The sequence below is a fragment of the Danio rerio genome, chromosome 21 (genome assembly GCF_049306965.1).
Source record: "Danio rerio strain Tuebingen ecotype United States chromosome 21, GRCz12tu, whole genome shotgun sequence".
Taxonomy (NCBI): Eukaryota; Metazoa; Chordata; class Actinopteri; order Cypriniformes; family Danionidae; genus Danio; species Danio rerio.
The window spans coordinates 42,570,054-42,582,672 of record NC_133196.1 but is presented as its reverse complement, the minus strand read 5'-3'; the positions used below and the strand labels follow the sequence as shown (position 1 = coordinate 42,582,672).

Here is a 12,619-nt window from a genome sequence, read left to right as displayed (position 1 = left end):
TTTACATAGTCGCAGACAAATTAAATGTTAGTGACAAGGCAGCACTGTCCCAATCGGGCCAGTAATGATCCGGTCTACTGTCCCAAGTGTGTCTCAAGCTGGCCCTGGGCCACCGGGCAGTCCTTATTGTTGAGCCTTGAGCAGTATTATTAATTACATCCATATTTATATTTGTTTTATTAAAAACAAGCTTAGATTTGTCCACCTGTCAGGTTTTAGACCGTATGGTGCACAGCATGTGTATTTGGAAATAAGTATTTTGACCACACTTGGTTATTATTGTTCATTTATTCATTTGCTAGAAATTAGAACTGAATTTAGAAATTGTTTTGAAACAAATCTTTGCGTTTAACAAACGAAATTAATTATTTATAGGCTAATTGATGTCTGTGCGTAAAGGTTTCCCTATCCACGAGAGTAAAAGCGAAAGTGAACTTACTTTACGTCAAAATGCGTTTATGGCGCGATGCAGCTGGCTCTTAAAGGTAATGGGAGATGAAACTCTGATTGGTTTATTCTCAAAACACACCTATAACTCATTAAGAAAATAAACTCAACCCTTTTAGACCATGCGCCATGGCGCAAAGCGGATTTTCCCGTTGTTAAATTAGCAAAAATGCGTTCTGACACGCACTGAAAGCGTTTGCGCCCTGCGTTTTGCCCTCTGCGCATGGACCGTCAAAATAGAGCCCTATGAGTTTCTTTTTTCTGTCTAACAAAAAAAGAAGATATTTTGAAGAAATCTAAAAACCTGCAACCAGAGTCTTCCACAGGAAAAACAAATACTATGGACCTAACTTTTTATCGATCATAGGCTTGAAGCATTCATCTCAAACTCAATTCCTGGAAGGCTGCAGCTCTTCAGTTTTGCTCCATCGTTATCAAACACAGATGATCCAAATAATTGAGGTGTTTAAAAAAAGTCATAAACACCTTCTTTAGTTGAATCAACTGTGTTTGATCAGGGTTGGAGTAAAACTGTGCAGAGCTGCAGCCCTCCAGGAATTGAGTTTGAGATATGGTCCAAAGGTTTACAGCAGGGGTCACCAATGTCGGTCCTGAAGGGCCGGTGTCCCTGCAGGGTTTAGCTCCAATTTGCCTTAACACACCTGCCTGGATGTTTCAAGTATACCAAGTAAGACCTTGATTAGCTTGTTCAGGTGTGTTTGATTAGGGTTGCAACAAAAGTCTGCAGGACACCGTCCCTCCAGGAACAAGTTTGGTGACCACTGGTTCACAGCTTTCTTCAAAATATCTACCTTGTGTCAAACAGAAGAAACTCAGGTTTAAAATAAGTAAATGGTGAATACATGATGACAGAATTTGCAGTTTTGTATGAACGTTAACGTTATCCCTTTAAAGACTCCTTATCCTCCCACACACCTATTCTTATTTTATACATTTATTAATTTTATTACATTACTATATGGACAATTAGGATTACACCAGTGGCATTGTAAAGTATTGTACACGTTCTGTTTGTTTATTCAATTTATTTCTTGACTCACCTGAATCCTTTGACTTGTTAACGACATTTTTCGCTTTCTTCTTCTCTTTTGTTGTGTCTTTTCTTTTCTTTTTGCTCTCTTTCGTCGTGGCAGTCAAAGGTGGGACGTGAAATCCTTTTTGAACCGGAATCTCCTCGTTCATGTTTGCTGTTTGAGCGCCTTTAATCCGTCTTTCTCTAAACGACGTCATAACACAAGGCTCCAAGCACTTCAAAACAAGCACCAGCACATGGCTTAAAGAGACTGACCTCCAGTTTTTCTTTCTGAACAAACCGTTAATTCACATGAAGACTATTAGAAGATATCAATGCGCCTTCTATTTAGAAAAAATAAACCAAGTAGCGCGAAAAACTCAGGGTTCTGTCTGAAATGAATGAAGGTCGTTTGAGCGTGATGACGCGTCTCCATGGAAACAGAGCTCCGCCCATGTACCAACAGGAAAGGTGAAGTCAAAAGTTCAGTCATAAACAGACATTTGACTGCTTTATAGAGCTTTAAAACACTTGCAGTACAATAACAGCACACATATTATTTGCATCATTCAATCACTTATTTTATTATCGTGTATAGAAGGATATCCGACATGAGATTACATTACTTTATTTATCATTCCCAAGAAGAGAATATTTAAATGTATAACTTGCCCAGATTTTGAACCTATAAGAATATCAAGACCAAGGGTCATGAAGAAGAACATGCTGTTTAGATGCCAAATTAGCATTGTAAATAAAGGTTTCAATTGGGAACATTAAGAAAAACTGCAAGCCATACACTTCTTTTGACATATTTGAAAGATGTCAAGGGTTATATATTTGTATGCATGCTTTTTGTGAGATTTTTAAAGAGTCTGCTGCAATGAATTAAAAAAAATGTAAAAAATGGTAAAGAGTGAATGAAAATGAAAATGACAAAAAGACTATTTTTTTCTGTGTATGAATATGTATCTGTTCATATGAAAAAAAGAATTAGGATTGAACAATGTTGAAACAACAGGACATAAATTTACCCTTTTTAAAATCAATATCATCAGAGGTTTGTGCACTAATGCTGTTCTCTAATGTAGGTTGCACAAGTTAAGCTGTGAAGGTGAGTTTTCGAAAGACACAGTCTCAGATAGAACAGAAAATTGTACATTTAGGATTCCATTAAAATTCCATTAAAATCCCTTATACTTGTCCTATAATTAAACAATCTAATGGATTCCTTCAGGTTTTAAGGTTTCAAAAAACATATGGAAATTCTAAATGGAATCCTATACAGAAATCCTGTTGGAATCCTTTAGGAAAGGTTCCAAAATATAATAGAAATTCTAGTTGGAATCCTTTATCGATATCCTATTGGAACCCTTTAGGATTTTTTGACAAGGGAAGTGATGATGAACTGTGTTGGGGTTTTGGTGAAATATGATAGTTTGATTTTCTCTTTGTGTTTAGAAGTTTTTACTAAGAGGACACCACAGAGGCTGTTCAGATAGTAACACTTAGACACACACACACACACACACACACACACACACACACACACACACACACACACACACACACACACACACACACACACACACACACACACACACACACACACACACACACACACACAGACACACACACACACACACACACACAGACAGACGGATATCACCCCAGATATTCACTTGACTTTTAAAAACCCAGATTAATAGTGATGCTTTTCAGCAGCTATTCTTTATATCATAAGTAGGCCCACACGGAATCTGCATGTGCAAAATTTTGCAGAATTCTGCATATTTTTATTCCATCATTGATTCTGTTTATTTACTTGTGTAAATTCATATGTATTCAGTTTTTAAATTAATTTCAGTATTGTAAATATTATTATAATATTAAAATATTGATATGATTAATTTGCAAAATAGTTTGTAAAGTGATATTTTCTGTCTTTTAGTAGATATAATATATGAGAGACTTGCTTTGTTTACCAAATAACGTGGATCTAATTGGACTTGCAATGTAAACATTAAATACAAGTTAAAAATGTATTACTTTTTATTTCATAGGTTTTAGTTATGATACTCCCAAAATCATTCCCCATAAATCCGCAGATTTTTAGCAAAATTCTGAGCAGAAATAACAAAAATTGTCGGGAAATTCCATCTGGCTCTACTCATAAGCTATCCAATAGAGTCTCTGTAATATTCTACAATTCAAATTCATTGCATCGAGCATAGATTTTACATCTGTAAACTGTATTCCTTTACTTTTACTTATTCTTTCTTTATTAATTCATTCATTTTCTTGTCGGCTTAGTCCCTTTATTAATCCGGGGTCGCCACAGCAGAATGAACCGCCAACTTATCCAGCAGGTTTCTACACAGCGGATGCCCTTCCAGCCACAACCCATCTCCGGGATGCTATTCTATCTTTAACTTATCATATTTGTTTTTAATTGATTATTTATTACAGATTCAGTTTAAACATCAGGCTGTGTTTTTTAAATACTTTTAAAAAATATTTCTGATATTGCCTGTTACAGGTTCAGGGTGTCCGCTGGGTCTTAAAAAAAATCTCAAAATGTCTTAAATTGCAAAACCTAAATTGTACCTAAATTTGTCCATGTAAAGCTACTCAATTTGGGCCGATATTTACATTTACATTTAGTCATTTAGCAGACGCTTTTATCCAAAGCGACTTACAAATGAGGACAAGGAAGCAATTTACACAACAAAGAGCAACAATGAATAAGTGCTAAAGGCAAGTTTCAGGTCTGTAAATATCCATCTAATGACAAACAACACATCTCAGTAAATCCTTATTTTTTATATTTAAGTTTTTTATTGTAAAGAGATACAGTTCACAACAGCTGTTAGACATTTTTACAGCAAATCACCCAAGTTAAATTCCCTAATCAGCGAAAAAAATAAAAACAATTACAGGATTCTCCATGAAAATACCGGGCCATTAGAAATATTCTTACGCCATTATATGTCTAAAATTTAATTCTTAAAAAGGTCTTAAAAAGTCTTAAATTTGACTTGATAAAAGCTGCAGACACCCAGTATACAAGGGTTAAAACATTATATGTTCGATTTCAAACATATATTTTAATGTGATTTGTGGTTTTTATTGCAAATGTTGTGTGGGAATGTATGTATGTTTTGTAAGGATGTACATAAAGTGTTACCTGAAGTCTCTTAGAAGCTCTAAACCTTTATAAATGTGACTGTCCAGAGTTTTTAAGTATTTTCAAACCTCTTAAATTCATTCATTTTCTTTTCGGCTAAGTCCCTTTATTAATCTGGGGTCGCCACAGCAGAATGAACCGCCAACTTGTCCAGTATTGTTTTGACACAGCGGATACCCTTCCAGCTGCAACCCATCTGAGAAACATCCATACACACTCATTCTCTATGGACAATTTAGCCTACCCTATTCACCTGTACAGCATGTCTTTGGATTGTGGGGGAAACCAAAGCACCCGGAGGAAACCCACGCGAATGCAGGGAGAACATGCAAACTCCACACAGAAATGCCAACTGACCCAGCCGAGGCTCAAACCAGTGAATGGCTTGGTTACAGTGAGTAACAGGCAACAGTGTTGTCAGTTAATTACTTTGACAGAGCAGTAGCGGTAACTGAAAAATGCTTACAGTTACTTATTGAAGTGTGACAACTCACTGCATTAAGCTGCAGTCACACTGGGCTTTTCTCCCCATAGACTTCCAATGATACTCACGCGAATGCATCAGACCGGAAACATAGGGTCATGCGTAAAATTTTGCAGGTTGCTGCGGTGCAAAGTTTAAGCTTGGTGAACTCTGACCTGTGAAATCACATCACTTGACTGCGTGAGACCAATCGAGGATCAAAACATGACCTCTCTGGACAGAAATTTAAAACATGGAGCAATCGCTTGCTTTTTTAGATATCTAATATCGCATGCTCATATTCTAATGATCTAAGATCTAAGAATTCTAAGATCTTCTCATTTACAGTTATTGTAGTGTTACTAAAATTAATCAGTATTCTTAAGTGTTATTAAATTAGAAAGCATATAAATTCTTCAGACACATGGATTTTATTTTTTTAGCAGCAAACAAATTTACAACAGAAAACGTACAACAAAATTAAAGAAATCAGCAGATGTCAATACATTTTGTATTTACAATGAAAGAAAAAGGTTCAGTTAATAAACAACACATGCAGTGTATATGGCACCGGTGTCAAACATTTAAATATCATCTAACATATAGCAGAGGGCCACAGGTCTGCACAGTTCAGCATTAACACAAACTAACTGAGGCTCATTTGAAGTCTACAGGTAATGTTGAAGCAGGGTGGGAACTAAACTCTGCTGGCTGCAGCCCTCTGAGTTTGACAACATTTAAGCAACTGCCAACATTTATCACAATCACAGATCCAATAAAAAACTCCAATATAAATTAACTTATTAACAAACTCCATCAAAAGCAAAAAAAAAAAAAAATCGCTCAGCACTGATCCTCATGTTGTTCCAAACCTGTAGTAATAAAAAACTAAACAAATAACCTGATTCATGCATTTATTTAAGAAACACTTTATTGTAGAGATACACTTTTATTTACTTCAGTTGATGTTTTCCAGTCAACTTCATTGAGCCTCTGCAAAAAAATATGGAAGTGCTGTTTAAGAGAGAGATTTTTTAAATTTCGCCTTTAAATGTATGTGGTTCATATACAGTATAATAATTACCTTTGAATAAGCTCTAATGTGGTATCACTTGACTCCTGATATACAAGGTTACAATAATATAAGGTTAAAAACAAAAAAGGACCAAAAAAAAAAAAAAAACAATTAAGTTTTTTTTTAAAGTTTCAAATAATAATAAAAAAATTGCATATCAAAAGAACACACGCATACTTACTCTAGGTTTGGTTAGAAACATGTTTGTCACAAAACAGGCACACACATTAAATTCTCAATAAAAAAGTTTAAAATAATTATAAAAAAATAAATTAATTAAAATAAATAAATTAATAAATAAATAAAGTCAGCAACACGGAGAATCTTATTATTATTTACTTAAAAATGTTCAAGAAAACAAACGATTTTATTGTCCTTAGAAATTCACAGTTGGAAACACAGCTCTGAAAAATACTTTCAACAAATTCACAACCTGGTACCTGAGAGTAGAGGTTTGCGAATCCCTGTGATGATTCCTGTGCACGTTAGCTGCCTAACTGAGGAGATTGGAATTTAACAGTTTTTATGTGTATACAATCTGCTTATTTGCTAAAAAAAGACTACATTATGGAAACAGGCAATATCCAATGAATAAATATACTTAAATGAAAGGAATGTATGAAGTTATATGAAGAGAGACTAACTAGCTAACAATGTAGCCTTCATACTCAGTTCAAGACAACAACAATCTAACTTAATACACAGACTTACAAACCCTCAAAAACATTTAAACACATTTTACTTACTCATTATAGATTTTTGGATTAAAACACCAGACTCTGCATCTGAACTGCTAAACAGAGAATGGAGCACTCAAAAGTAAACAAATCAAACTGGCTCCCTTAAAGGGCCAACATATTCTGAAAACTTTGTTCACAATTCTGTGTTTAAAATAAGACAGACATCCTGTGCATGTGTGTGTCAATATCTAAATCATTGTTTTTTGCATTAAGATAAATGCAATATTCTAAATACCACCATAAAGCATCAGAGTAGATGGGACAGTAATGATTGAACAGTAATTTACCATTTGTAATCACATTTACTACCTGTAATGGCTACATAAAGTAAATTAGCCTACTGTAAATTATTCTTTGCATACACAATTTCATACAAATCCTGCTCGTTTTACAGTAAAATACTGTTTCCTGTTATTACAGCAAAACACTGGCTATTTTACAGTTATTTACTGCATAATATACAGTAAGGGTTAACAGTGGCGCTGCGTCGCCAACCTCTTAAATGTGTAACTAAATGTTAAATTAGGCTAACTTAAAATTACACGATTCCTTGTGATAATACTGGGCCATTGGAAAAAAATCTTAACCCTGTATAAGTTTAAAATTTCCTTCTTTTACGGTCTTAAAGGGGTCTTAAAAAGTCTTAAATTTGACTTGATTAAACCTACAGAAACCCTTCTATTAGTATGCAAGGGTTCAAACTAAGTAAATATGTTCAGTTTCAAAAATATTTCAACGTGATTCATGGTTTTCATGGCAAATGTTGTGTGGTAATGTAAGTACACAAGCCCATTTCTGCTGTTTTGTAAGGACTTACATAAAGTGTTAATTAAACTCTCTTGGAAACTCTGAACCTTTATAAATGTCATTGTCAACTACTTTTAAGTATTTACAAACCTTTTACATGTGTATCTAAATGTTAAATTGGTCTAGCTTAAAATGAGACGATTGAATTACATTAAAACACCATGAAAAAAATAACTTTAGGGGATGTTCCGCAAACTTTTACCGCAGCGATGACTGGCTGGAAACGCATTCGTCCCTGGGCAGGCGCCATTTTAATTGGTCAGGAGCATTTTATCCCACCCCCTTTCCCAGGAGTGGAGGCAACGGGTTGGCTACATTAAGCGTCATTTATAGTCTACGGAAGACAGTCGTCATAGCCAGCCTTTGACGTCTCAGATCCAGCGGCCAGCTGTTACTAATCGCGTCACTCCCTTTGCCAGCTGATCGCAGACGCCGGTAAACGTGAGAGGAGAAAACGGAGGAATCACTTTACCGGTGAGGTGAGCGTTTGTGCTAATCAACTTTTTTTCAGACATTAACAAGCTTCATATTGAATCTAATCCGTAGTCTGCTCCAGACGGGATTTAGAGAAAACAGCTTTATTAGCTCCGGGGAAAGGCGAGGCGGTTCACTTAGGTGGGGCGGAAAAAAGCAGATTCCTATGAGGTACGAACGCCTGTTACATTCGCTTTAAAAATGAAATGTTGTAACATTAGAACAGGCTATCATCGAATATGTTGGATATCGGGCGGAGGTCATTACATAAGTTTCATTCCATTAAACCGGCCAAACTTCCAGCTAGCTTACTAAAGCCTTTACTCGAGCCGGTGACTGAGTGTAATCTGTATTTAAAGTTCTTTCAGGAAAAAAAGAAAAGCCTAATCCGACGCAGCAGAGACGTGTTGAGCACATACAAGACAGTTATTCAGTTTAATCACGTCAGTCCTTTTTTATTGCAGCATAGATGCCAGCGTGTCTGCTAAAGTGTGTTTCCTGATTTGGTTGGGTAAGAACATGCTTATGCAATTCATTCACCTCTGATGAGGAAATCAAAGTAGATTATGATCGATATATGTGACGTTTAAACCGGCTTTGTTAGCTATATGGAACGTGTCAATGGAATTTTACAGAATTGGGAAGTGACGTAAGAAAGGTTATATTATGTTTAGGGAGGCTGTTATAGGAGTGCTGTAGTGGGGTAGTCTAAATTAGCATTTATAGGAAAAAAAAAAATTGGCTTCTATCTATCTGTCTAATCTGATCTGTGAACAATGTTGTACTTTGATAGTCATTTGCTGCTAATATGATTTCCCTATTTAGAATTTGCAAATAACACTTCTCTGAAATTATATTATTAAGCAGATTGTCTTACTATAAGAATATAAAACCAACTATCTGTCTATCTGTCTGTCTGTCATCTGTTTTTAGTTATAATTATGTACTATTTATCTTTATTTTAGGCTGTGGTTCCATGTATCTTTAAAAAAATAACCTATATTGGGAAGTGCGTCCATGCTTCATATTTCCTAAGTGTTCATTTTGTTGAGTATAAACTACAATAAATTCTAATTACAACCAATTATGCAATTATTAATATATATTATAATTAATTGTGCAATTATGGTTCCAGAAGTAGAAACTCTGTTTTGCATAAGGAAATTTGTGAAAAATAAAATTAATAACTGACTTATACAAATAACAAAGATTGATTGATTTGTATTTGCTTTTGTTGAACCCATTTTTTGAATGAATTCAAATAATTTGTAATGCAGTCGCATACGTGTTGAAAAGTTAAATAACCCCCATACAGTACATAAGTCCATCAATAAGACTTGCAGCTAGCAAAGCTTGCCAAAATGGATATTTATGCCAATCTGTCCACTCCCATGAAGTATAGCAAATAATGTAATTGCGCCAATCGATATCCTCACACTCTCAAAATATGAAAGCTGTTCAGTACATGGTCTTATATTTCTTCCCAGTTTTCATGTACTTTTTTCTGTAAATCAATTTTAATGTTTGGATTCGCCTTATAGTTGTTTTTTGTTGATTATTTAATGCTTAATAATGAAGACTTTTGGATATAATGAATGAACCAATACGTGTGGACTCACGGCTGCTAAAAATGTAATTGACAACAAGAAAACCTTTTAAACTTTAAACCGTATGTGAGCAGGCCTCAAATAATCAAATCATTACTTAAAGAAATTACATTAGCGCTAAAGGATAGTTTACCTCAGAATGACGATTGTCCTAATTTACTCAACCTCCATTTGTTCCTAACATGTTCAGATTTCTTTATTTTGTTGAACACACAAGAAGATATTGTTAGAAACCGGTAGCCATTAACATCCATACTATTTTCTTTTTCCACTAGCGATGCCAGTGATTTCCCTTTCTCAACATTTTTCCAACAGTCTTCATTTATGTTCAACAGAAAACCAGACTTTGTAAAGAATGGCTAATTTCAGTGAGCTACCCCTTTAAGACCATGAAGATCAACAAAAGACACTGTATTCTGTAACGTTATTTTTTTAGCTAGCTTCATTTTTTTGTCATAGTAAGTCAACACACTTCAAGCAGGCACCCATAAACAGGCAGTTTGTCTAAAATCTCGATACTGCAGGGTTCAACGCGTTCAACGAGTTTTTCTACTGGTCCGATCGGGTCAGTGGTTCAGATTTTTACTTGCCCTACCAATATTTTAACTGGCCCCACCAAAAAAAGGGAAGTTAATAGGTAGTTTTAGAAACATATTTAAAATATGCGTGTGTCAAAAATAAAGTCTTTGAATCTAGAATTTTAATACTTCAAAACATGTTAATAAAAGTGTTATGCAAACAAAAAGAGCAGAGGAAAATGTGGAGGTATTTTATTGCGGTTCGAAATTATTTAACAAAAGGTGGCTGACTTGTCAAACTGACGACAAACTGTGCAAAACATCACTTTATTTTTTATTTTTTTGGTCCCGTTGTTCACAAGACGTTAGAAACAGACATTTTCTTTTAGCCTTATAATTTGATGTTGCCGTCTCTTCGCTGTATTGGTTGTTACCAGGTTACGGAAAAAATAGCATGCTCAAAACATCAAATCACGTAAGAGGAACCGAAAAGCAATATGGCCTTGACGACATCACAGAGAAGGAAGTGTTTGAACACTTAAAAGAACAAACTTAAAATGCACGCAATTGACAAATAGTCGCAGACAAATTAAATGTTAGTGACAAGGCAGCACTGTCCTAATTGGGCCAGTAATGATTCTGTCTACTGTCCCAAGCGTCTCTCACGCTGGCCCTGGGCCACCGGGCAGTCCTTATTGTTGAGCCCTGTACTGTAATGCAGTTACAGAAAGAAAACTTGGCCAGCAGCTTCTTGTGTACGAGGAATCCATTTATAAACCCTGGTGTCTATCTACAGTGGGTTGAGTTGCTTAAAATCAACCATCTATTATAAAAAAAAAATCAAGTTTGCCCAAGTTGGTAAAACAAAATGTCTTTTTATAGATTATTTCAATTATTTAATTTATTTATTACTTAATAATTTAATGTAATTATTATATTATTTAAATTATTATTTATTTGCTTTGCTATTAGTTGATGCAATAAAAAATTCCTGAAATAGCCATAAGTTGTTGATGTGTCAATAAATAATAAATAAATAAATGTAATAATTCCTTTGCATTTGAAGAAAAAAAGTGTTTTAAATGAGTACTCCATTAAAAAAAGGCTACTTTTACAACTACTGTAGAGTTCTGCAGTCGATTTATTTATTTATAACTTTTTTTTTAACCATTTTTTGGAAACGGTGTCTTGTGGTAGCACTTTTAGCTTAGCATAGATCATGAAATCAGACTAGACTGTTAGCATCATGCCTAACTATAGCTGCGTCCCAAATCGCATACTTATGCACTATTCTACGCTTTTTTGTAGTATAAATAGTGTAAGTAGTGCGTTCACACTGAAAACTCTAAAAATAATAAGTGCACTTTAATTACCCGGATGATGCACTCAATCAGCCGGTAAAATGAAGTGTGTAATGATGGATACTTCACGCACTCAACGACCGGTTTGCTCACGTAGCGGAAGGGGCGGAGCTATCGGGCGCACATGTTGGATAACTTTATTTATTTTGGATTGTGAAAGCAAATTTCTCCTGTGAGAGTGATTATAGCGCCTCCCGATGGTGAATGCGGTTATACTCATGGCAGGTATTATTTGATAGTTTGCTCATTGAATTTCCGCTTAGTAAAAAAACATTAGTGCTGCATTTGGGACAACACTACATACATATACTATCCTGTTGAGTGTGTAAGTGCATAAGTACATAGTGCATGAGTGCATAGTGTATAGTGTGCCATTAGTGTGCCATTTTCAGGTGCTGCACAATATCATTGCACATGCTGCAACCATGGTACGGCAGCAAAATTCCTTGACTGTTATGTCGGAGAGTATAGTTCCTGGCCATTTTGGCCTTGAAAATTAGCAACTTTTCAACCTTTAAATAGGATAATTAACAAACATTTTTTTAGATGCCAATGGTCTAATCTGATTCATTGATTTATGCTAAGCCAAGCTAAAACTGCTCCTGAAAGAACCATAGGTTTGCTGTATTGATTAAGAAATGTTTAACTCTGAGGAGTTGTAAAAGGAGCCTGTTTTTAGGACTATAGTGTTCCTTTAAGTTAGTTTCAAAAACAAAATGGCTTTTTCAGTGTTGAAGCCAGAGCATTAAAATGGCCACCATTTGCCCTGTTAGCAGAATACATGGCAAGTCAGTACTCGGTCACATCTGATTCAGCCTCAGGCTTTGCAGTGTGATGATTTATTATTATTTTTTTTTATTTCCTTACACACTTGAAGAGCAATGGAGACATCTTCCCACCCTGTTCC

The 12,619-nt window shown here is 35.1% G+C and overlaps 1 protein-coding gene across 1 annotated transcript in view; it reads right to left on the bottom strand.

The window, feature by feature from the left end:
- Positions 1-12,619, bottom strand: part of si:ch211-274p24.2 — a gene marked incomplete in the record, with an annotated part of 31,264 nt that overhangs the window by 3,249 nt on the left and 15,396 nt on the right. Inside the window, 1 exon segment of the mRNA NM_001386232.1 lies at positions 1,509-1,971. Within this exon segment, the coding sequence (NP_001373161.1) occupies positions 1,509-1,698 (190 nt within the window).